This window comes from Phascolarctos cinereus, unplaced genomic scaffold, assembly GCF_003287225.1.
Source record: "Phascolarctos cinereus isolate Bilbo 61053 unplaced genomic scaffold, phaCin_HiC Scaffold_1;HRSCAF=81, whole genome shotgun sequence".
Lineage (NCBI taxonomy): Eukaryota > Metazoa > Chordata > Mammalia > Diprotodontia > Phascolarctidae > Phascolarctos > Phascolarctos cinereus.
The window spans coordinates 54,996,019-55,023,152 of NW_027555514.1; the positions used below are offsets into that span (position 1 = coordinate 54,996,019).

At 39.7% G+C, this 27,134-nt stretch overlaps 1 protein-coding gene across 1 annotated transcript in view; it reads right to left on the reverse strand.

The window, feature by feature from the left end:
* ST8SIA6 (ST8 alpha-N-acetyl-neuraminide alpha-2,8-sialyltransferase 6) overlaps positions 1-26,293 on the reverse strand; it is a 118,009-nt gene extending 91,716 nt beyond the window's left edge. The window contains exons 1-2 of the mRNA XM_020966908.2: positions 26,019-26,293; positions 25,524-25,622 (exon numbers count right to left, since the gene is read on the reverse strand). Coding sequence (XP_020822567.1) covers positions 25,524-25,622; positions 26,019-26,248 — 329 coding nt within the window. The 5' untranslated portion in view covers positions 26,249-26,293. The remainder of the gene's footprint in view (positions 1-25,523; positions 25,623-26,018) is intronic.
* Positions 26,294-27,134: the final 841 nt, after the last annotated feature.

Sequence of the window (27,134 nt, forward strand, 5' to 3'; positions counted from 1 at the left end):
GTAAAATGGGAATAATAATATCACCTACTTCGCCGGGTTGCTGTGTATCAAATGCGACAATATACACAAAGTGCTTTGAAAACTTCAAAGTGCTATATAAATTCTAGTTATCAGTTTTAGAATTTGAAGATGAGATGATTGCCAGAATAAAGTCATAAAGGACAAAGGAGGAAATCCAGACTTCAAGAATTAGCTTTGTTGGAGTGGATTTGGCTCTTCTGGGACTGGAAAAGAGAATGGGATAATACAGATAAGTCTTAAGGAACAGAAGAGAGGGTTTGCATTAGGTAGCCTCAGTCTTCTCAATGAAGTAGGAGGTTTCATTTGCGATGGATACTATACTATGGGGAATGAGATAGCAGAATTTATATAACATCAATCTGTCCTGGGTGAGATCAGCTCAGCTTTGACTACTTCTGCATTATGTATTGAGTATGGCCCTGGAAGGCCTCAGGTTTCCTTCTAGTAGTTATTACTCATTCATTTCCAGATTTGAACCTCTTTCTATATGACAGCTTTGTGCTTTGTATTCACAAACATTCACACCTCAAGTAAACAAAACACTTTTCAATGACAATGATTCTAACATGACTGTTTGTAATCTGACTTGTAGAAACCTACTTTACCTCTAATCTCTTTCAGCAGGGCTCTCACAGTCCATCCCAGTCCAGACAGAAATACTGCTTCACCCAATTCTTCTTCTCCCATCTAAGTCCCACCTACTTTCTTGCCTCCTTCAGAATGGCACGCTCCTTGGAACCCATGGGAAACCACTTCAGCTCTGCCATCTGTCGTCCAACATGCTTTCAAGGATCACACACACTGACGGACTGTTTAAAGCCCTACAAAGCTTCCTTAGAAAGGTGCATCACAGTTATATCACCCTCCAAGTTGCACCTAAAACCACCTGGGGTTACAATCCTAACATGTATCTATCTAATTTAAAATGGAAGTTCATCCCATTTCTAGCCTCTCTTCATGTGTACCCAGGGCTTTATAAATAAATCTGTTATCATCTGAGAGTTTGTTCATCTTAAGATTTCACCCCTGTGGTCAGTCATAGAAAAAAGGGATGGACAACAGGAAGCTTTAGATGATATCAAGCATTTCAGTGGGCTGGAGTAGAACTTTTCTTACTCCATTTAGGCACACATTCCTTTATATTCTTCCACTTATTGCTAAGTAAATTTTCCACACACATGGTTTTTTTATTCATATTTGGAAAAAAGTCTGTGAAATCACTGGTTTTTTAAGACTCCAAACTGAAGTAACAGGAATGCCTATAAAAATGAAAATGTATTTGATACTCTGACCTTTATCTACCACATTTTATCTATTCTAGTGTTTGTGTATTCAGCATATAGGCTTCTTAATGAGCAGGAGAGAAGTTGTCTTGCAGCAAAATATGGATGAGCATATGATAAATGAAAAAGAAATAGCTCATTATATCAAAATCTCCTCACTCCCCCTCTCATGGTTTCCTTTCTCTATGAGAATAGACACAAGCATGTGCTTTCTCTCTGTCTCTGACTCTCAAATTATTTATAAAAAACTATGCTTTGGCACAACAGTCAAACCTTATCTGCTTAGCCCTCAGCCATTTATATCTTGAGAAGATTTGATCCTTTTCGAACAGGGAAGATCCAGAAGTGAAATTTCCTTAACTGTATAGGTTTTTTTTGGCCTGGTACTGCTCCCTCCTTTGCCCACCCTGCATTCCTTCCCCCCCCCATAAGAGGCAATGGGGTTAAGTGACTTGCCCAGGGTCATGAAGCTAATAAGTATCTGAGACTGGATTTGAACTTAGGTCCTCCTGACTTTGGGGCAGGTGCTCTATCCATTGCACCAGCTACCTGCCCTTCCTTCCCACCTTGCATTCTTAACCCACTCTCAATGGCTTCTAGGGATCTAGCACCAATTCCAAATTTCCTTGCAGGCTTCTTCCCCTGCCCTGGAATTGCCTCCTAATTCTCCATCCTATTCATTCATGGGCTCAACCAACTGACTCCATATTCCCTGAACTTAATAAGCACAAAACTATTCCCTGAGATCTCTTCCAATTCTAAAATGTTATGATTCTTCCATGTTCTCCCCTACCATATTGTGTGCTTCTTACTCTGTCTTGGACTGCTCTCCTACATTATTCTTAGGCTGTTTCCCAACCCTTTCTTTCAATGACCCATTTCTCAGCCCAACATGGGTTCAGTAAGAAAGACAACTATGTTGACCATTTAGAGCAGACCTTTTAGAGTTATGGGTAACTAGGTCCAGCAAATTCAAGGATGTTTGGGAAAATATAGTGCGTTAGACTGGGAACATTTCAGAAAAAACTGATTCATATTAACTTTGACTGCAAAGGGGCTCCTTGGTGTCCACAACCTACCCTTTTAGCACAATCTACTGTTACTCCTCTTTTCACATTCTGTGTTCTAGCAAAACCGGAATTTGGAACTCAGCACCCATCTCTCAGCTCTCCTCTTTCTCCCAAACTACCTCCTAGTTTGTCTTCTCTCCATATCTCAGAATCCTTATCCTATCTCTCAGAATTTTCTCAGAATCACCATTTCTCAGAATCACCAATCAGAGTTCTTGTTCCTTCGTGGCCCTCATCAATTGTCACCTTCTTCATGAAGCCCTCAATGATGCCTCCACTTACCTTTCTCTCTCTGTCCTCTTCCTTCTCTATTTTTTCTTTCTCTCTCCCTTTCTTTCTTTTCTTCATTTCTCCTCCTTTTTCTTCTCTCTGTCTCTCTGTCTCTGTCTCTCTCCTTCTCAATCTCTTTCTGTCTCTGTCTCTCCTCTTCCCTCCCCCACAAAGTGTTGCATTTTCTTGCATTTCCCGATCTATATACTTTTGTAAGAAGATAAACTTCTGGATGATTTTACTTTAGTCCTGGCATCCCCAGGGCCCAACCCAAGGTTTGGCACAGAAGTGCTAAATGAATGCTTGTTGATTAGTTAGGAATGGAATTTTTCTGTTTTTTAAAATACCTTATGGATACTTAATACGTATATATTGTAAGCTCCTTGAAGGCAGGGACTGTTTTGGCTTTCTCTTTGCATCCCAGCACTTAGCACAATAACCAGACACTTAACAAATGGCTATTGATCAATTAATTGCTTTAAAGAATGGAATTAAATTAAGTCAAAATTACCCTTTAGGGATTTACTCTGTAGGACAGTAGATATGAGCAAACACAAAGAAAACATTAATATTGTTTTCAAATCCTCCAGCATAACAGCTATCATACCGAAGAGATGTTATATTGAAGAGTAAAACCTAAAAAATACCCATAGCAGGAGAGAAAAATAAACAATTTCATTAATTAGGGTCCTGTTAATTCTATTACAAAGGCTACTCAACTGCTCATTTTACATAGCATGGTTCAACAGTCTCTCTGATCATATACTTTATGGCTTCTCTAGAGCTATTATTCCTTGGTAATGAGTTGTAGCTGCAATTCACCTTTCCAGTGTCCTTTGAATGAGCTTCTATTTTAATTTTTCAGATGCTGAGAGGCTAAGTGATTTGCCCAGGGTCATACAGTTAGTAAATGTATGAGGCAGGATCTGAACCCAGGTTTCCCTTACTTCAAATCCAATACTAATACTCTATCTACTATGCCCCTTAGCTGGTAAGGTAAAGATCATAGATGGAACTGGTTTAAAGGAAATAGTTTGGGTATGTGAAGGTGGATTGGATGATTATGTAAGTGAAGACAGGAGAACAGGAACCTAAGGCAAAGAGGAAGGATTAAGGAAAGTTTCTTGGAAAAGTAGTTGCTTACAAAGAAAATGATGTTTAGAAATGGAGTCAAAGTAGAGACTGTCCAAGACACAGCTGGCTATCTATCTGAAAGGGCTTTTTACTTTATTTTGTTTGATTTTGTTTTGGGAGGGATACGGGAGAAAGGACTAGTAGTGGCCAGTCGTCCTTAGAAACTGTCAGATCACCTGACATCATGGGAATTCACTGAGTTAATTTGGTGGAGAGTCACACATGAACTGAATTTGTATTTTTTTTGACTCTTTGAACTCAAGAAGCTACTAGTTGATAGATTAGTCTTTATTAAAGAAAGAAGCAAAAGTTCATCATTACAGTTTCAACTGAGTTTGCGATGGGGCATTCACTTTCATGACTCTGTGCAAAATCACTGTTTACAGATACAGGGGTTAAGAAAAAAATTTCTTCTCCAGCTATTGAATAAGCTATTTGCTTCCAAGCATGACCACAGAGACTGTACATGGGATTTACCCTCACCAGGGTTCCAGAGTCTATTTTCTGAAACCATTCATGTGTGGAGGGACTGCTTTATTATTTTATGCAGCAATAATTTTTCAGGACCTACTGTGTGTAACAGTGTGCCAAGTATAGGCATTGTGTATGCAGCTGAAGCATATTCAGGGTGATTTAAGGGCCACTCTGACCACATGTTTATTCATGTTATTCAGAGGAAGTATATGCTAGAGCAAGAGTCCCTAACTGGGACCTACCACCTCCCAAGAGGTCCATAGAGAGATCTTAGGGGATCCACAGAAAAGTCTTAGAGAGAGTCTATGAACTTGGATGAGAAAAAAAATACATTTTTACTTTCACCTCTAAAAATCACATTTTTACTTTAACTGCTAACTTAAATTTAGAATTTCCTTCAATTATGAATTTTTAAAAAGACCATTATTATTAGTCCTTAGACTTCACCAGACTGTCAAAGGAGTCTATAATTTAAAAAAGAAAAAAAAATTCAAGAACCCCTAGAAGAACAGCAAGGAATGACTGGCTGATGAATATGTACAATTTGCATCTAAACAATCTCCAATAATAACAGTGCCATGAAGATATTCTCAACATTTTGCTGCGGTTCTGTGGTTCCTATTGAAAGCCTCACCTAGGACTCCGGGCCAAACAGAATGAAAGGCTTTCTTGGCAAACATGATGAGCCCCTGCTTGTCTGAGTCTTTGGTATCGTATGTAGGTGACAGAATAGTTCTGGGATAGAGTGAGAGGTGAAGAGATTCATGTTTTAGGTACCCATATCTTGCCTACAATATAGTATCTCTACAAAAGAGATCTGTATATTGTATCAGTTTGTGATAAAAATGGAGAAATGCAGATTCAGTATGTTATGGCAGAGAGTTATTGCAAAGTGTGTTCAAACCCTAGGTGTCATTTACTACCTCTGTGACCTGGGGTATGTTACCTAACCTACCTTGTTGGGCCTCAGTTTAACTCATCTCCAAACTGAGAGGGTTGGGCTGGAGAGCCTCCAAGGTCCCTTCTATATCTAAAATGATGATTATATAATCTTCAGCTGTCATTTTTTGTGAATAAGAAAAAAAAATCAATAGTGATTTAAAAAATTAATGAAGCTGAGAAAACATAAGTAGAACCTTTTTTATACAGTTTCCTATATTTGAAGGATGCTTATGCAAAACTATCAGTGTGTTCTTGAAACAAGAAAATATTCCCTAGAAAGAAAATGAATCAAAAACTGACTGTGAACTGTGGGTTCACAGATGGTGATAAAACATATATACATTTTTGCACAGTATTCTCCTTTGTTGAACCAAATTACAGAAAAATAAAAGATCTTGAAATGGATAGTAGATTAGGGGTATGTTTATTAGCACTGAGGAAAAAGTTTGAAAAACTTTGATTTGCTCTCTGGGTGCTCCAGAGAATTAGTCATAGAACGCAAAGGACTAACCAAGCCTGTAGTCTTTGTCTATCAAATCAGACTTTCTGGGTCACTTTTAAACCTAATGAAAATCAGCTGTTTTCCTCCATGAGACAATTATATTGAGGCTTTGAGAGAAAAATTAATTTCCAAAAGTATGTCAGGTGGGTCTCTCCAAAGCTAAAGGGACCAAAAGAAGAGCAGGTATAAACAGAGGTGAAGGTGATAGCCAATCACTATTTAATGCTACAAAATAAAACTTCCCACATAATTGTGGTCAGTAAAAGCCAAGTTTGTTGTCAGTTTCTTGCCACCACAAAAAGAGCTGCTCTAAATATTTTTATACATAAAGGATCTTTTTGGGTTTTTTGATCTAACGAAATTAAAGGGATGCCCATCAACTGAAGAATGAGCTGTGGTATATTAATGTGATGGAATACTCTCACACTGTAAGAAATGAAGAAATAGATGATTTCAAAAAGACATCAAAAGACTTATATGAACTGATGCAGTGTGAAGTCAGCAGAACAAGAATAATTTATACCATAACACCAATAGTACAAACATGGACCATTTTGAGGACTTTTATAAATTGATGAAAAAGGAAATGAGTAGAACCAGGAGAACAATTTACACAATAATAACAACACTGTAAAAAGTCTGTAAGAATGATGATCAATATATACTGACCATTCATGAATACAGAAAATCAATGATAAAACATGGTATCTGTTACAGGGAGTGATGGATTTAAAAAGCAGTGTGAGGCATGTTTTTTTTAAAAATACAGACATAGAGGCAATTTGTTTTGCTTGACTATGCATATTTGTTATGAGAAATTTGTTTTCCTTTTCTTTTTTCAATAACGTAGCTCTGGGATAAGGTGAAAATAGATTTCTATTCATTTTTTTCTGTTACAAAGAGAGATGAGGTACTACAAACGTGAAATATTATTAGCTTTAATGAACTATTTTACTGTTACAAGAGATTTCTCAAGAAAGTATAATAATCTCTAAATTTGTGTAAAGTAAAAACAAAATACATCAATAAAACTTTAAAAAATTAAGTAAAAATCAGGCTTGTTGAAGTAGATTTGACTCTATAGAGTTAAAGCAAAAACCCACCATGAAGCAGCGTCCACTTTCCTAATTTAGAAAATGTGTTTGTACATGTTTGTGAATAAAATACAATGCTGGCTGGAGGGGGAAGGATGAATTAAACATGGAGATATTAAAGACCCTATCTATAGACCTCACCTGTAAATCCCTATATAGCTCAGGGGATAAACAGAGCCCAGGAGAATTTCCAGGAGGCCTTTAAGTAATGGAGAAGGGTAGGATGGGCTGCTGAATCAAAAAAAAAGACTGAGTTGGAATGGGAAGAAAAACATTAGGGAAATGGTGGCCAAGTGTGTAGTAGTTCTCTCCGCTCCCCACCCATTGTACCCATTGGACTTTGAAATATTGGACTCAAATATCACACACATACACACACACACACACACACACACACACACACACCCTACATATGTGTGTATAGTATATATTTATAAATGAATCATTAAGCTGAATAGGAAACAATAACATCTTCCATTTGGAGAAGCTTGACAGATGTTGTTTCTTCTAGGATACCCTGTAGAATCCTCTATGCTTGTTGTCTGTGCATCTACAACCAGAAGAGTGACCCTAAGTTTCTACAGAGTGCTAAACCAATGGTGCGCTAACCTCATGCATCCAGCTTTGCTAGAAGCCAAGATGCTTATGAACTGATTCCTAGCATTCTGTGATTCAAGCCTTGGCACAGATGATGGTAGCAGGGGCTGATGTCACAAATGCCAGCCTAGAAATGGTTTCTGCCTTTTGGAGGGGTTGGATTCATGGAATGAAGGAAAAGTATGGTTGATGTCTTTGTTATATGTATTACTTTTTTTTCCTCCGATCAAATTAAATTATCTTTGAAAGTAATGATATTGATAAAAGTAGGGAAGTGATTAGTAGGTAGAGTATGAGTTCTCATAGGAAAGTTGTTGATGGGAAGCAGACACAAATGCCTGTGCACGGAATTTTGAAAAAAAAAATTACTGAGTGTGCACATATGAAGTTGTACAGTGTATTCGGATATGTGTATGTGCAGGTTTTCAAATTAATGAATCTTTATCTTCAATTCCACCTTCTTTCCTTCTCTCCTCCCGCCCTCACCCATTGACAAGGCAAGAAATATAATACCCATTATGCATATGAAGTCATGCAAAACATATTTCCATATTAGCCACATTGGTGGGGAGGGAGAGTATGAAAAAAAAGTGAAAAAAATTACATTCAAGTTTAAAAATAGGGTAATTGTATAGTACATTCACAGAATCTGGTCATTTTTAAAGTATAAGTAGGTGGTACAAGAGTTAGAGCATTGAGCCTAGAGGGAGGAAGATCTGAGTTCAAATCTAGTCTCACACACTTCCTAGCTGTGTGACTTTGGGTGTATCATTTAACCTGTTTGCCTCAGTTTCTTCAGCTGTAAATTTTTTTGTTTTTTTACTTCTAGGCAGTTGGGGTTACATGACCTGCCCAGGGTCACACAGCTAGTAAGTGTCAAGTGTTTGGTCTGAGGCTGGATTTGAACTCAGGTCCTCCTGACCTGAGGGCCAGTGCTCTATCCACTGCGCCACCTAGCTGCCCCACCTCAACTGTAAAATGGGGATAACAATAGTCATAGGGTCGTTATTTGTAAAGCTGGTTAATACGTAGTAGGTGCTTAATAAATGTTTATTTCCTTCATTATTTCCTATAAGAAAATATGTAAGTCATCTTAGGGAAGTTATTTAATGATATGATAATATCTTGAGCTAATTAAACCCAAATAAAACTGTTCAGGTTCTTAAGCACATAGGCCAAAAATACAAAGAAAATTCTTTACCACAATTCAGATTCTGTAATTTTTTTTCATATTTTATAAGCAATTGTCCCATTAGAGTCATAATCATAACTCTAAAATCATTATTCTGCAGGTTTTGTTTGAGAGAGAGAGAGAGAAGGAGGGAGGGAGGGAAGGAGGAAGATGTGGAAAGGCAGAGGGCTGCTCCTTACAGATAATGAATAAATTGCTCAAATTATAAAGACACAAATACACAGATATGTATATAATTTAACTAGCTCCACATTAACCCCACACGCCACTGCATGTACCATGAGAACTGACAGCACCTCTCTGAAATAACCCTCTGTAAGCTTTCCATGTGCCTATGGCGCTAGCTTTGTCCATGTCTCACCATCACAGGCACCCCAACTCAGGGTGGCTAGATTTGAAAGCTGAAGACCTTATCTTGTAACTGTTCTACTGTCACCCCCCTGAAAACCTGAAACTCTTTCTTGTGGCCACCACCTCCAGAAGGTGGCCCTCACATTAAAAACATAACTGCCAAACATAACAACTCAATGCCTTAAAGGCACAGCCAAACTCCATTGTTGGATGTCAAGAAATCAGAATGAGTTCATTCAGACAGTCCTCTCACCAACTTTGTTTCCTGAGTCAATGGGTGAGAATGTTCCCTAATGTTCTGCTCTGACCCTTCCAAAACTGCAGATGTCACCCTACTCAGCTCAATGATTCATGCTCTCCTCTCTCCCTCCTCCCCCCACATTAAAACTTGTCAAAGTTCGCAAGGTTCTTTTTTTTTTTACTATAGTTTATAGTTCAATGAACGTTTATAAACTACATTTCACATTCAATTCATTAGCATAAAATACCCCAAGCAAAGCTTCAACTAAGGAAGGGCAACCAGAGTTTGGCAGCAAGGTACTAAAATTTAGAAGGTAGTAGCAAAAACCTCTATCTCAATGCCCACATTCAAGATCAGCTTCCCCTCCAACTCTGTGCCAAGTACAGTCATATAGTGATAAAAATTTATTGTACATGCCAGTCATTACTTTTTTGATATATATTTTGGTGAATATAGCTATGACATTTATTGCTTTTCCATAGATTACAGAATTATTATTTTAAATTTCTATGATATCTTTCTCTGAGGACTTTATCATTAGCACAATATTTGTATAATAGCATTACAGTACACATCAAATAGTTTGAGAATATGGAGTGAAAATATGAATTGAGTATTTTTAATTTTTTCTTTTTTTAAGCTTTTAATTAGTATTTTATTTTTCCCCAGTTACATGTAAAAACAATTTTAAACATTTGTTTTTAAAACTTTGAGTTTCAAATTCTCTCCCTTCCTCCCTCCCTATCTCCCCTCCCCGAGAAAGAAAGCAATTCCATATAGATTATACAAGTATAGTTATGCAAAACATATTCATAATAGTCACGTTGTGAAAGAAAACAGACAAGAAAAAAAAACCTCAAGAAAAATAAAGTTTTAAAAAGTGTGCTTCAGTCTGCATTCAGACACCAGCAGTTCTTTTTCTGGGAATGGACAGCATTTTTCATCATAACTCCTTCAGAGTTGTCTTGGATTGCTGTATTGCTGAGAATAGCTAAGTCATTCACAGCTGATCATCTTACAATATTACTGTTACTTTGCACACAGTACATTTCAGTTTGTATCAGTCCATGCAAGTCTTTCCAGGTTTTTCTGAGAGCATCCTGCTCATCATTTCTTATACTACAATAGCATCATAATCACATACTACAACTTGTTCAACCATTCCCCAATTGATGGGCATCCCCTCAACTTCTAATTCTTTAACCCCAGAAAAGAGCTGCCATAAATACTGTTTTATATATAGGTCTTCTTCTTTTTTCTTTTTTTAATATCTTTTGGTAAATAGATATAGTAGTAATATTGCTAGGTCAAAAGGTATACATGGTTTTATAGTCCTTTAGGCATAGCTCTAAATTGTTGTACAGAATGGTTGAATCAGATCATAACTCCATCAACAATGCATTGATACATCTTTTCAAGAGGAAAATTGACTTTGATAAATGGATTTGGATAAAATTATTTAGATAAAAACTTCCTTTTCTTGGGAAAATTGATACAAATGTAGTTAATATATTTGCTCATTGGACTAATTATAAATTATAGGGAAAACCTTGTAAACATGGACAAATTGGGATGGGGAGCAAAGGAAATAAATCATTAAACTGAGTAGAGAGAAAATTGCAGCTTAGGAAAGCTGAACATCTGAGGAGATACCCACCACCCCACACCACCCACATTGATTCAGGAAACAGAATTGCTGAGAGAATGACTGAGTGATCTCATTCTAATATTTTTGGAGTTCAGTAACAAGGTTTTAGGAGCAGCTAGGTGGTGTGGTGGATAGAGTAGTGTTCCTGGAGTCAGGAAAACCTGTGTTCAAATCTGCCTCAGACATTTGCTAGTTGTGTGACCCTGACCAAGTCACTTAAACCTGTTTGCCTCAGTTTCCTCATCTGTCCAATGAGCTGGAGAAGGAAATAGCAATCTACTCCAATATCTTTGCCAAGAAAACCCCAAATGAGGTCATGGAGAGTTGGACATGACTGACAAAAAAGAAACCCCAAAACACAAAACCCAAGGTTTTACCATACTTTCAGTGGCTTGAGTTGACAGTTTTGTTTTTAATGTGAGAGGGTTTCTTTCCAGAGGTAGTGGCTACAAGAAAGATCTTTAAGCCTCAGACTGTAGTTGAAGACTCTCCCAAGACATTCAGAATTCTGATTTACTCACAGTGAGGAGGACTGCTAAGTTCTCTGCTGTGATATTTCAAGATAAGAACAAAGCTTGCTGGCTCTGTAAGTGCATGGCAGGCTTGCAGAGGGTTATTTCTGAGAGTGACTGCGTGCTCTCATGGTGAGGGCAGTGGAGTGTGGGGATTATTATGAGGCAGTGAAATTATACACATATCTATGTACTTGTGTCTGTATCATTTGAGCAATTTATTCTTCATCTCCAAGGAATAGCACTGCTCCTTTCCAGCTCATACGAAAAACAAAAACGAACCAGGCTCTTAGAATTAGGATTGTGGCATGGCTGTATTTTAATAATTGTTCAGAAAGAAAAAATTTAACAGGTTTAGAGAGCTAGATTTTCCTGAAGAATTTTCCCTTGTGTGTGTTTTTGTGTTTTTGTTTCTTTGTTTTTTGCTGTTGTTGTTATTTGTTTTTGGGCCTTGCATTTCCAGAACAACCTGAACTGTTTCTACTGGGAATTCATTATCTCGGCTTGTTGCCATATCATTAAACAAGTCCCCTAAGAGAAATTTCACATTTTGTTGCCCTTTAGAAATGTCTGAATCAATTTGATTCAATTTAACAAACACTTATTAAGCATCTACTGTGTGTAAGATACTGTATATTCCAGTCATGAAGTTTTATATATACAGATCAGTACCCTCTTTTTCAGAAGATGCTCACCTATGCATATACACACTTAGAGCTTTTCATAATAAATGCATACTAACATATACATGCAACGGTTTTTTATTTGAAATTTAACACACATACAGTTTTAACATATTTCATAGTGTTGTTATTGTTGTTTTTTAAATTAAAGCAGTGTGGTATAATGGATAGAGAGCCAGTGTCTGAATCTGGAAGAACTGGGTTCAAGTCTCACTGCTGAAGCATACTGACTGTGTGACCTTAAGCAAGTCACTTAACTTTTCTGCATCCTAGACCAGGGTGGGGAACCTGGGGCCCTAAGGGTAGCCTTATGGCCACAGATTTCCCATCCCTGTCCTAGACAATTCTCTGTGAATCTGAGTTGTAGAAGAATCACCCACCCAAATTCGTAAAGGGTTTCCTCACCAGGAGTTAGTTGCCTATAACCAGTGGAATCACTGCTTCAGTGAAAAAGAAGAAGTAACCTCCAACATAATCACATAAGAGAACCAACTTTTTGGAAGACTCACCTTTGAAATACTCTCAAAAGCTGCACATAAGCAAACAATCTCAGAGTTTTGAGGGAGTTCTCTACCTTGGAGCTCTACTAGACCAACGCATAATGTGCCCAACAAATAGTCATCCAGCTTCTACCTGAAGACCTGCAGTTATGGAAAGCTCACAGCCTCCCACAGCATCCCACTGTATTGCTAGGTAGCCACTCTTTACCATACTAAGGAATGGGACATTAAATTCTTATGCTTTTTATTTTTCAACATAAAGGGGATGTTGCATTTTGCCAAAACCTTTCTCTGCATCTAATGATATGATCGAATGATTTTATTGTTTTTAATATGAATATGGTTGATTATGTTTATGGTTGTCCTAATGCTGAATCAACACCCCCATTCCACTTTTGAATGGCTCTCATTTGTTCTGTTGTTTTTCTAACTCTATTCACTCTGGATCTCATGGATTGGACAACAATAGGTCTCTGCCAAAGTACCACTTAATGGCTATTTTTGGGGGCCCTCCTAGTTCAGAGTGAATGTAAATAGTAACTGTTTCTCTTTTGGCCAGCAACTCTGAGGGTCCTCCTCTCCCAGGCTGATTTTCTCTTTTTATTAAAGGGACCGTCCCTTGACTCACTTCTTAAAGAGGCCTATTCACTGAATGGATATTGCTTCATTGGAAGTGAGAACCTGAAAAGACCTTAGCTTAAAAGGGCCAAGGTTTCCAACTGCATCCTGGGCCATCTCCAGTCATCCTGAAAGATATCTGGCTATGTGACCCAGATGGCTCTGGAGGAGAAAGTGAGGCTGGCGACTTTGCACAGCCCTCCCTCACTCAAATCAAAGTCAATTGCAAGTCATGTCATCATATCCCTGATGTCATGGTCCTCTTCAAGAATGAAGGACAAACCACAAACTTATAGCTAGTCTGAATCTACTTTGCCACTTCTAATCATTGGTCCTTCTGCTCTTTTGAGATAAGAAAAACAATAATTCCTCCCTAATGTAGATGTTCAAGTACTTTAAAAGGCAACTTTCTCTACTTTTGTTCTCCAAATAAAGAGATCTCGGTTTGGCATGATCCTGAATCCCCCAATGATTCTACATATCTTTCTCTGGTCTGATTTCAGATTTGTCAATGTCCCTCCTATACTATGGTGGTTAGAATCGAATGCAAGAGCTCCAGATTTGGTTTGATCAGGACAGAGTACAATGAGACTACCAATTGCACCATTCTAGACCTCTAATTCTATTGGTACCTCTCTTGTCTGTTACTGTTTTCCAAATAAAAATGAGGAAAAATATACATTTTGAATTTAATACATGGCTTTCTGTTAGGGAGTCAGCTAGATCCACTGAGAAGTTAAGTGATTGACCAGGGTCACAGAGTCAGGAATGTCAGAGGCAGTCAACACTTACCAAGCATTTAAATGCTTAATTACTACATTACAGGCACTGTGCTAAGTGCTAGAAATACAAAGAAAGGCAGAAGGCACTTGCATTCAAATGTCAATAATGAGGCACATACAAGACAAATATGGACTGAATTCAAACCCAGGTCTTCCTGACTCCAGGGCCAGTTCTGCACCCCCATGTACAAAAATTTAAAATCAATCAAGTTCATTGTAACAGCAGCTTTGAATTTTTAACATATAGGTTTTTTTAAACAAATCTTTATGGATATCTTCTGAAATTATATTGCCTATATCTCTCCCTCCCTCCCAGAGAGCTATTCCATATAACAAAGAAGTTTTTTTTTAAGAAAAATAAAGAGAAAAAAAATCAGTAAAGCTAATCAATATGTAGGAAAAAAAACCCCTGAAAATATATGTCATGTTTCATACTCATGGGCTTCCAACCAATGCAAAGAAGTAGGTGAAGGTATTTTCTTAAATCTTTGGGGACATGTTCTTTTACATTTAGTTTTAAGATATGATTTTTACATTCTATTTTTAATTCATCTTTCCCCAACCAAACACTATGCTGTATTTGATTAAATTATACATGGATATACATTTTGAAACTATGGAATCATATATTATTTTAAATGATTTTACTGTACTGAATAAAATCCACCAGAATAATTAACTGATTATACTCTCAAATCTCACCATGAATAGAACCTTTGTAAAGGATGCAAGATGTTAAAGTTAAGTACTACATTCTGGGTAAGAATGTCCTGGATGCATCAATAATGCCAAATCAGAAAATGGCAGGGTTTAATTTGAGCCCCCAAATCATAAAATGGGGTCATTTGATATGTCTCAGTAATAAAGGTGGTTGGGTAGCAGGGGTAGCCGTAAAACATAAAATTCCAAAGTGCTTGGGTGAACCTCCAGATCACAAAATGTGGAGACATGTGGATAATGTAAAAAGTATAAGGTGGACACCAAAGCACAAAAGATCAGGTGTATAAAGCATCTCTGAAATAATCAAAGACCAAGTGAAGAAATGAACCCTAAAATAGAGACTGTAGGAAACAAAGGTATACAAAGAGTTAACAAATGTAGAGGTATAGAGTGGATATCCAAAAGAATAAATAAATAAATTATAGAAATTAAAAATACAAAATGTAGGCTAAGTAAATGTAACATCAAATGAAAAATGTAGGGGTTCTGGGTATACTTTAAAATTAGGAGGTTCCAGATGTACCCTGGTTCCAAAGAGAGTGGCTTCAAAGAAAAGGATACCCATGGATATCAATTTCTGGGAGCCAAGATGGCAGAGTAAGCAGTAAATCGCTGTAACTTTCCCATACTCACCTCCAAACAACCAGAAAATAGAGCCTTCAAACAAATCCTGGAACAGCAGAAAGCAAAAAGATTTTTAGCCCAAAAAACTTGGAAGATTGGCAAGAAAGGTCAGTCTCACTCCAGCGAAAGGGGAGTACAGGCCAGGACTGGAAACATCAGCAGCAAGCCCTACCTCAGCAAGCCAGCAGGAGATCCTGAGCCCCAGTGTGGTCGAACAGGCAAACACCAACATCAGGACCCACCACATGCTTTAGCACAGCCAAGGGAACAGGCAGATTCCAGCTCCAAGAACCAGCTGTGTTTCAGCACAGCCCCTGGCAGGCAGGCATCCTTCAGTAGCCAGACCTCCAAGTGCTGCAGTACAGCCCCCAGGAAACAGGTAGCTGCCAACCTTATAGGTGCCTAAGCAAACATGCAGCCACTCGCAGCACCAGCCCCAGGCAAACAGAGAGCCTCCAGAGGTCAGACCACCACATGCTTCAGTATAGCTACTGGGAAACATAGAAACAGCCCCACCAGGCCTCAGCACACACCAGACCCTAGCCCTAGGACCCCAGCTCAGCACAAGGTAAGCTGCCTCCAGCAGCACCAGCCTCCCCTCCCCCACTCCACCCCCTCAGTGCAGCACCAGACATGAGGGTCCCTTGTGGGCCTCTGGGCAACATCAGCACAGCACCAGGTAAACAGCCAAGGCCTGCAGCCTCTAGCACAAGAAGCGTGAGTTAGAGACCATTCCACCCTTGGGAGCAGAGATCAAATTTAAAAGAAAGGAAAAAGCCAAAAAAAAAAAGAGCAAAATATAAAAAAAAATAATTTGAGCATAGAAAGTTATTACGGAGACAGAGAGGGCAAGACACAAACTCAGAAGAGGACAATACTGTCAAAGCATCTATGAGCAAAGCCCCAAAGAAAAATGGGAAGAGTCTCAAGCCCAGAAAGAACTCATAGAAGAGCTCAAAAAGGAGCTTAAAAATCATATAAAAGAGGCAGAAGAAAAATTGGAAAAAGAAATGAGAGTAGTGCAAGAGAATTATGAATAAAAGATCAACAGCTTGGAAAAATGCTTAAAAAGTAGAATTGGCCAAATGGAAAAGGAGATACAAAACTCCACTGAAGAAAAACAACTCCTTAAAGAGTACAATTGGCCAAAAGAAAGTACAAAAGCTAATTGAAGAAAACAACACCTTAGAAGTTAGAAATGGGCAAGTGGAATATAATGACTCTATGTAACGTCATGAATCAATCAAATTCAAAAGAATGACAAAAATGGAAGAAAATGTAAAATATCTCATGGGAAAAACAACTGACCTAGAAAATAGATCCAGGAGAGACAGTATTAGAATCACTGGACTATCTGAAAGCCATAATCAAAAGGAGGAGCTGGACAGCATCTTTCAAGAAATTATCAAGGAAAACTGCCCTGATGTTCTGGAACCAGAGGGCAAAACGGGCATTGAAAGAATACACAGATCAACTCAGGAAAGAGTTCCCAAAATAAAAACTCCGAGGAACATTATAGCCAAATATGAGAACTATCAGGTCAAGGGGAAAAAAATACTACAAGTGGCCAGAAAGAAACAATTCAAAGATCAGGGAGCCACAATCAGGATTACACAGGACTTGGCAACTTTAAAGAATTGGAGGTCATGGAACATGATGTTCTGAAGGTTAAAGGAGCTAGGACAACAACTAAGAATCACTTATCTAGCAAAATCAAGCATAATATGTCAAGGAAAAAAATGGTCATTCAACAAAATAAAAGGATTTCAAAACTTCCTAAGGGGAAGATCAAAACTAAACCGAAACTTTGACCTCCAATATCAAGACCCAAGAGAAGCATAAACAGGTAAAAAGGGAAAAGAAAACATAAAGGATTCAATAGAGCTAAACTGTTTATATTCCCACACTGGAAGGTGATGATTATGACTCTTAAAGTATTATTAACAGGATAGATAGAAGGAATATACATAGTCAGATTGTAAGGGGATATGGTGAATCTGAGGGAATGACAAAAAAATTAAGGGATGAGAAAGAGGAGTACAATGGGTGCAGAAGGAAGGGAGAGGTGGAATGGGGTAAATTATTTCACATGAAGAAGTGAGAAAGACCTATTACAGTTAGAGGGGAAGATGGGAGGGTGGGCAATGCACATTGCTTGAACCTTACTCTCATCAATATTGGCTCAAAGATGGAATAATATACACAATCAGCTAACTATAGAAATCAGATAAATGGTTACATGACAGGGAAGTAGGGGAGGAGAAGATTAAATAAAGGGGAGGGGGATCAACAGAGGGGAGGTATATCGGGGAAGTGGTAGACAGAAGCAAAACTCTGGTGAGATGGGAAAGGGTGAAAAAAGAATACAAACAGGAGGAAGAATAGGATGGAGGGAAATACACAGGTAGTAATCATAACTGTGAATGTGAATGGGATGAATGTTCCCATAAAATGGAAGCAGATAGTAGAAGGTATTAAAAACCAGAATCCTACAATATGTTGCTTACAAGAAGCACACTTGAAGCAGAGAGACACATAGAGTAAAGATAAGGGGCTAGAGCAGAATCTTTTATGCTTCAACTGAAGTTAAAAAAAAAAAAAAGCAAGAGTAGCAATCCCAATCTTAGACAAAGTAAAAGCAAAAATAGACCTAATTAAAAGAGATAAGGAAGGAAACTATAGATTTTGCTAAAAAGGTACCACAGACAATGAAGCAATCAAATTAAAAGAGCAAGGAATAGTCTACCTGTCAGATCTCTGGGGAGGGGAAGAAGTCATGACCAAACAAGAGATAGAGAGCATTACGAAATGTAGAATAAATAATTTTGATCACATTAAATTGAAAAGCTTTTGTACAAACAAAACCAATACAACCAAGATTAGAAGGGAACCAGAAAGCTGAGAAACAATCTTTACAGCAAGTGTCTCTGATAAAGGCCTTATTTCTCAAATAGAGAGCTGAGTCAAATTTATGAGAATACAAGCCATTCCCCAATTGATAAATGGTGAAAGGATATGAACAGGCAGTTTTCAGATGAAGAAATCAAAGATATCTATAGGCATATGAAGAAGTTTTCTAAATAATTTTTGATTAGAGAAATGCAAATTAAAACAACTCTGAGGTACCACCCCATGCCTATCAGATTGGCTAATATTACAAAAAAGGAAAATGACAAATGTTGGAGAGGATATGGGAAAATTGGGACACTAATGCACTGTTGGTGGAGTTGTGAACTGATCCAACCATTCTGGAGAGCAAAGGACAATGAAACTGTGCATACCCTTTGATCTAACAATTCTGTATCCCAAAGAGATCATAAAAAAGGGAAAAGGACCTACATGTACAAAAATATTTATAGCCGCCCTTTTCATGGTGGCAAAATATTGGAAATTGAGGGGAGGCCCAACAATTGGGGAATGGCTGAACAAGCTGTAGTTTATGAATGTAATGGAACACTATTATGCAATAAGAAATGATGAACAGACAGATTTCAGAAAAGCCTGAAAAGACTTGTACAAACTGATGCAAAGTAAAATGAGCAGAACCAGGAAAATATCATACACATTATCAATAACATTGTGTGATGCCCAACTATGAATGACTCAGCTTTTCTCAGCAACACAATGCTCTAAGACAAATACAAAGGACTTGTGAAGGAAAATTCTATCCACATTCAGATAAAGAACTGATGGACTCTGAATGCAGATCAAAGCATATGTTTTTCACTTGCTTCATTCTTTCTTGTGTTTTTTTCCCCTTTTGATCTGTTTCTTGTTCCAAAACTGTGATGAATATGGAAATACGTTTTCTATGATAGCACATGTATAAATTATATCAAACTGCCTACCATTTTCAGAGAGGAGGGGGAAAGGAGGGAGGGAGAAAAATGTGGAACTCAAAATCTTGTATAAATGCATGCTAAAATTTTTCTTGATATGTAATTGGGTAAAAAAATACTATTTAAAGCAAAAAAAAGATTTAAAAAATAAAGTCAGAGGACCCGGTTCCCATGCTAAAAAAAAGAAAAAAGGGGGAAAAAAAAGAAAAGAGTAGCAGTTACAGGTTGTCCTACCAGCCCTTGGTGGAGAAAAAGAGAAGTGGCAACTCCATCCTAAAATCTGTGATAGAGAGGCGAAAATCTGGGCATAGTCTGAAATGCAGTCTAAATTTTGGGGTAGCAGACTTCAAATGATTCAGAGGAAGGAACTGGGAAGAGAATCTTAGGAGAGACAGTTTGTCATTCTAGAAAAACTGGTAACAGTCATGGCTAGAGAGAGACTGAGTACAAAAATAAAGGACTAAGAGAACTTCTTTCCTGAAAGACCAAGTACGTTAACTGTATTTCTTTTAAGAACTAAATTTAACTTTTATCATGTGGAGGAGATATCTTAAAGAGAATTAATGAGAGTCTTTGACTGCTATTCTGAGAGAACTGAAAGATGGGACTGTATTTTCAGAGTTGAAAAAAAAGTCAGGAGTTGCAGTTCCTCGTTAGAGGTGACTATGACTGTGATATCTCTCATTTTGATATATTTTTAAAATATCTAAATATATACTTACATTGCTTATAACATTTTAAATAAATATAAAGCCAATAATGTCAATACTTACTTAAGCCTATAAGACAATGAATTGATATTGAGAGATAGCAAAACCTTGTAGAAAAAGGTGTTTCTCCAATTTATTTCATAAACTGGGGCGGGGGATTAGAGCTAGTTGATTAATTAATGAGGAATATTTTGCATTTCTCTCCATTTATGAGTAACTATAAGAACGTAGCCTTTTGATTTCCTTAGATCTCAATATAACAATCAATATGGTAAGGGGTCAAGTGGCAGTCTGTGGGATAGTGCTCTGGTCTGATTGTCAACTAATATAGTCCATCACTTAGCCCTCTCTATTTCACCTAGGCCATGCGAAAGGGATCCCCTAAATCCTGTTAGATATTTAAACCTCAACCTAAGTATCATTTCCTATAATTAGGCCTAACATGATCCCCCAGTTGCCAATGTCTGTCCCTCCCCACCCCCCACAATCAACTTGAATCAATTTTATATACACCAAATGTATATTCATATGTTATTTCCTCTGACAGAATATAAGCTCACCGAAGGCAAGGACTTTAAAAAAAAATCAAACAAATGTTTGTTTGTATCCCCAGTGCTTACCATTTGCAGCTGCTTACTCAATGGTTATTGATCAGTTGATTTATCTGTAGGATCTCATGGACTAAAGTTGCACAGAGGAAGCCAGCCCAGGAGGGATATTAAACTGTCAAGAATGAAATTCTGAAGACACAAAAGAAAGCAATTCCAATGGGACAGAAAATTGGGAGTCATAGGAAGAGACCAATATGGATGTATGGGGAACTTACCATTCAACTTAGATTCTTAAAGTTATATATAGAATATGGAAGGCAGGGAATAGAAGATGAACCAAAAAAAAAAAGCATATAATCGTCCTGTAACAACAATTTCAGCACTGTGCTTGGTCCTAGAGAAGAAATAAGAAAAAGGAACCCTCCCCCCTTCATTGGAGGGATAGAACCCTATAAGTGTATACACAGTTAGGTTTAGTTGATATTTTGATTAGTTTTGCTTAACTGTTTTCTCCTCCCCTCCCCCACCTCCTTTCTTCTTTCAAAGTAGAGAGAGGAAGAAAGGAGATATATTCAGAAATAAAGTTGACATAAAAATATTCATAAAGTTATTTTTTAAAACATTAATGGAAGGACCACTAAAGCTTTGAAGAATGTTAAGGATGACAAAAAGAGGTTGTTGTTTTTTAGATTTTTTGAGGAAAAGAGGAAGAACAAAGTAGGGCTAGGACTGCCGTGGAGGGCAGATGGGATGTTGATAACTGGCGGGAGAAAGAAGACTATTTCATACTTATTCTGCTTCTGTTTTTTTCTGCTAAAGAGAATGGATGACCTTTGGACTAGAAAAAGCAAAATGGCCAGTGAGGGGGTGGTGGTAGTGGTTATTATTGAATATAAATAAAGAAATAGGTTTTTTTAAAAAAAAATACCTACATAGCCCTGTTGAATTCAACTCACCCAGCTCACTACATTTTCAGGTACTGAAAGAATTGTCAGTGCTGATTACTGGGTCCTTATCAGCCATATCTGGGAGGTCTGCTAGGTGGTGCAGCAGATAGAACACAATACCTGGCGTTAGGAAGACATGCGTTCAAATCCAGCCTCAGACACTTACTAAGCTGTGTGACTCTGGGCAAGTCACTTAACCCTGTTTGCTTCTGTTTCTTCATCTGTCAAATGAGCTGGAGGAGGAAATGGCAAACCACTCCAGCCAAGAAAACTCCAAATGGTCATGAAGAGTTGGACATGACTGAAATGACTCCACAATATCAGCCATATTTAAAAGATCTTGGGGGATGGATTAAGTACTACTTACTGGAGAAGGGCAAATGTACCAATTTTCAAAAAAATGAGAAGAGAACAAAGACACTAGGCCAAGTTAGTTTACTTTCATTTCTGGCAAAAATTCTAGAAGGAATTACTAAAGATGAAAAGGAGGCAACAAAGCTTGCTCACAAAGAGTCAACATAGTTTCATCAAGAACAATTAATGACAAACTAACCCTATCCCCTACCCTTTTGGAAGGGTTACTAAGCGGGCAAATTAGGGTACAGTTTACCTAGATTTCAGCAATGTGTTTGATAAAGTATCACTTGTATTTTTGTGGATAAGATGAAGAAATGGGAACTAGACCACAGCGAAACTGGATGAGCCCCAAACTAGTTGAATGGGCAGATTCAGAATAGCCACTAATGATCACTTTAGCGGGAGGTCTCCAGGGGAGTGCCTCAGGGATCTGCTAACATTGGTTAGGAATGCCATGTTTGACATTTTTATCAATGGCTTAGAGAAAGGCACAGATGGCATATTTATTAGATTTGAAGATGACACAAAGCTAGCAGTAACCCATTTGTCAATAGAATCAGAATCCAAAAACATCCTGCAGGCTAGACCACTGGGCTGAATCTATTTAGTTGAGATTTAAAAGGTGTAAATGTAAAGCCTTATGACTGGGCTCAAAAAATCACAAATACAGGATGAGAGAGAAATTTTTAGGCAAGAGTTTAGGAAAAAAAGATCTTAAGTTTTTAATGAATGGCAGAGTCAATATGAACAATGATATGAGGGGAAGGAAAGGGACTGTTTCATTTCCTTTTTGTGTCCCCAGCACTTAACACTATCTGGCAAGACCTTAATAAATGCTTTTTGATTAATTGATTGATTGACTCATGTGGCAGCCAAAAAAGCTAATGGGATCTTGGCTGCATTAAGAGAGATATAGCTTCCAGGAGTAATGATATGATAGTCATATCATATTCTGCTCTGGTGTCAAGGATAAGTATTGGAGGAGTTTCTGGTCACTACCATATAGCAAGAATATAGATAAACTGGAGGTTGTCCAAAGGAAGGCAACCAGGATTATAAGGGCTTGGAGCCTATGTCATATATGGATTGCTTGAAGGAATTCAGGATTGTTAACTCATAGAGGAAAAGACTTGGCCAGGGGATGGGGCATGGGAGTAAACTGAAAGCAATTTCTAAGTTATCTGAAGGGCTTCCTATAGAAACTATTGGTCTTATTCTATTCTATCCCCAAAAGACAGAAAGAGGAGCAATGATTAGAAGTTGCAAAGTTGGAAATTTAGGCTTTCTGCCAGGAAAAACCTAATGGTTAGAATTATCCAGAGGTGTGCTAGAGCCAGCTCTAACTAGCTGTAGCAGACCATTAAATTTTCAGTGTGAGCACTTAACCTTTGGAAATCAGCAAATTCTACAAAGCAAGCCTGGATTTATTGGGTTTTTTTTATTTAATTGTCTAGATAAGAAAATAAATAGAAACTCTTAGCAATAATGCAGATTAAACTTTTTGGGTTTTTTTTGGAGAGATGATTGTTAAACATTTACCAGTCCACCCTTGGAACTACCTAGAAGTTGAATGGGTTGCCTTTCCCCCTCATTGGATATCTTCAAGAGATTGACTAATCACCTGTTAGGTATGTTACAGTAGACACTCATTCTTTGTCCAGGAGAGGTTGAACTAGATGACTGCTGAGGTCCCTTCTAAGAAACTCTAAAATTCTGTGATTCTGGTAGAGTAAATAGATAGATTAATAACATAAATATGTGGAGACAAATGTACTTTAAAACATATGTTGGGCGTGAGAGACTTGAGACATTTTTCCTAAAGTTTATATAAACCATCAGTGACTTCTTTAAAATTCCTTCCTTCTTGCCCTCAACTGAGATGTCTATATAATCTTTGAACTCTTGTATTATAGCAGCTAAACTCTCCTAACTCTGAAAAGAAATGTTACATCTGGCAATTCAGGAGATATATTTATCTCCTTCCTTTTCTCCTCTCCATACCCCGTCTGCTCCATGTCCTAGCCTCTTTTCCTCATCATTCCTCTTTGTACTGTCCCTTATCTTTGAATGTTTTCTGCTGCCAATAAACCCTGAGACAATTTCCTCCTTCCCACCCACCAGGCAATCATCCTTTCTTTCTTCATATCCCTTCTCATTCAGAGAAACCATTAATGGAGAGAGCAGCACACAAGATATAAGCCCAGACAACCCCCAAATAACCTTGATTCTCAAGGATTTAGCCATCTTCATTCACATCTGCTGCTTTTATGAACTGTATTGTCCGCTTAACATACATTTCAAATAAAAAAGAGAGAGAGAGAGAGATAGTGGCCTCTCTGTATAAAGGAAAGCACTGTGCCAACTTCAGAAATCATTATCGGTATTAGATGAGTGTTTAAGGAAACACAGCTCCCTTTTCGACCTCAGTTACAGCAGATGGACAATAGGGGCAGGATTTCTTCATAGATTCCTTCTCCCCTTTTCCTCTTCACCCCAAAATTGCAAGGGCACAGATACAGTTCTTTTCCCCCTGTTCCCCCCCCCCCCACACAGTTCACCTCTGCTTCTCTGTTCAATTGTAAATGTGCTGATAGCAGACTGGAACTGACTCCACAGCCCCACTCTCTGAAGTGCTCTGTGCCAACACTTCTAGTCAATTTTTTTTTCCTGCAGCTTTCCCACAGATCATAGTAGCTAGACAAACATATCATAGGAGAGCCGGGGGAAGAAAGATGAAAACCACAAACCTGAGACAAGCAGTAATGAAAGGGCCCAGAACGCTGTCCTGAACAGGGGAAGCAATAAAGCAAATTGGCTAAGGGTGAGGGAGGGGGGTGCGTAGAGGGGTGGGCAAAATACATAAGGGGGAAAGATTAAGGCGCCTTAGGAAGAAGATGAAGGAAGAAGAGAAAGACAGACAACAAGAATTTAAGTGTAATTTCAGGTGATTCTAGAAACCAGGCTTTCAAGGTGCCTTTAAAGTGTTCCAAACACAGAAAAATTGAGATTTCTGTGATCTTATTAGTTCTAGATGGATAATGAAAGCAGAAAAGCAAATATTCAAAAAGTTATACAGGTTACATTCCTTTAAAAAAAAAAAAAAGGTTGGTGATCCTCTTCTCTGTGTATGTGTGTGTGTGTGGGTGGGTGAGGGAAAAGGGGACGGTAGCCCCAACACCATCCAACTGTAGCTGGATTTTCACATCTAACCAGACACCCATTTTAAAAAGCAGAAGACCACACTCACCTTGAGTTATTCTGAAGCTTGGAGCTACATGACACCAATGTGAACATTTATAATAATAACAATAATAAAAAGAATCCCTAAGACACATTGCATGTGGATGGATACACACAGACACACACACACACACACACACACACACACACACACGACGGGGCATTTTAAAACCCAATTTCTACTTTGTCAGAACACAAATGTTAAATACAAATTAATTTTTACTCCACCATTACATCTATACCCAAAGCAGCCACATCTTTAGTTATGGAAGACAAAGAAAAAAATAAACAAAACCCATCACGAGATACTAAACTGGTTTGTTTTTTTCACTGTCCACCAACACTATCACTGATTTTAGGGAATCAGGGCATTCAGGGTGGTATGTGCTCTGTTTTATTCTGTCCCTGAACGAGAAGAGCCTCTGACCAGGGTGAGAGCGTGGTCCTGACCGGTCCCAGTTTAGAACCGAGATGCCCCAGACGCACGTACCGGCTCCCGACCTCTGCCGGGACACCCCGAGGTGCATTCTCTGGGCACCGGAGGAGAGACCCTGCCCCGGAGCCACGAGCCGACCTACAGCCCCTGCCCTCCCGCAGCCTCCCCTCCTCTGCTGCCCGTACCTGTTTGCGGAGAGGGCGGACGGTGCAAAAGGCACACTGAGCTTCCTGGGCATTTCGGGGCTAAAGTTGACGGCTTTCTTGGCTTCGCCTTTCCAGTCCCTGGGGAAGGGAAGGAAACTAAGTTGTCAAACACTGAGGTCAGGAGGAGCTCGGCTCCGGCCGAGCATCCGCGGACGCTGCACTCAGAGCCAGCCTGGACTGGGGCGCCCGGAGGGTTTGCGGAGGGCAGCGCCACAGTGCAGAGCTGGGGAGATGGAGGGTCCCCTCCCGCCCTCGCAGCTCTTCTGGAGCCTCCCCATCCTGGTGGTCGCCCCTCCGTTCCCCTGGACCCGCTGGCGTCCGCCCCTCCCCAGGTGTTAGCCGTCCCCGGGGTTTGTCTCGATTCCGCCGCCTCCTGCTCCCAGGCTCCGAAGGTCCGCGTCCCGAGGACGGGGACAGCGAAGAGGAGCGCCTGGAGGGCGGCGAGGCAGGGGGACTCACGGCGCCCCCCTCTACCTGGAGCTCAGGGGCCCGTCGGCTGTGAGCCACAGGAGGTACAGGAAGAGGAGCAGGCTGGCGAGCATGGTGAGCAGAGCGACGGCAGCCCTCATCCTGAGCAGCAGCCGCCGCCGTTGCCGCCAGCGCCGAGGAGCCGAAGCCCTGCCCAGCCCGCCGCCGCTGCCGCTGCCTCCGCCACCGCACCAGCGGCGACGCCAAGCCCGAGCATTTAAAGGCGGCGGCGACATCGAGGGGCGGCGACAGTGGCGGCGGCGACGGCTCCCGAGCGCCCGGAGAGCCAGCCAGCGAGCGAGCGCCGCCGCCCCCCAGCCGCCCCCTATGGGGCGCTCGCCCGCCCTCCCGCTCTCCGGGGCGCGGAGCCCGCTGGCGCGCCTGGCCCCAGCCCTGGCCCGAGCGCGCTGGGCAATCCGAGCTGCAGGGAGGGGCCAGGGGCTGCCACCCAACCTTCTCTCTGTCCTCGCTGCCTGTGGCCAGCCCACCCTCTCAGCCTAGGGCGGTGGGGTGGCCAAAGAGAAGGGGCTGGGGGCGAGCGAACTTCTCCTGAGTGGTCACCCCCTCCCTGCAGCTCTCCCCTACCCCTATTCTCGAGTTAGGTCTTCAAGAAGGTCCAAGGTTCCAGTCAAACCGAGAAGTATCTGTTTTAAGCGCTTACTCTGCGCCATATACTGCTAAGCGCTGGAGAAAGCAGAAAAATAGTCCCTGACCTCAAGGAGTTTACATTCTAATGGGATAAGCTGTAGGACAGGTAAGAGCACAGGAGGAGGAAGTGGAGTCTTTGGCCTCTGCCTCTAACAGCTTCACTCTTGAACTGGGCAGAGAGAAGAACAGAAAGACAGCTTCGGACCGGTTAAATAAGCTTACTTTATTCTAGTCTAGTCTTCTCAAAGGGAGTTTGCTGATGATGGGAGCTCCAACTCCTCCAGCGTTTCCTAACCACTCTTCTCACGGGGGCTAGAGAGAATGATAGGAGCTACGGCTTCTTACTGGTCCCCTAAGCCTCAAGGGGCCGGTTGAGGTAAACACAGATCTCCCCTAAACCTTGATGGGGGCAGATCAAGGCAGGTACATGCATTTCTCTATGCATTACCCAAATCGTAAACTGGGTTCCCCACT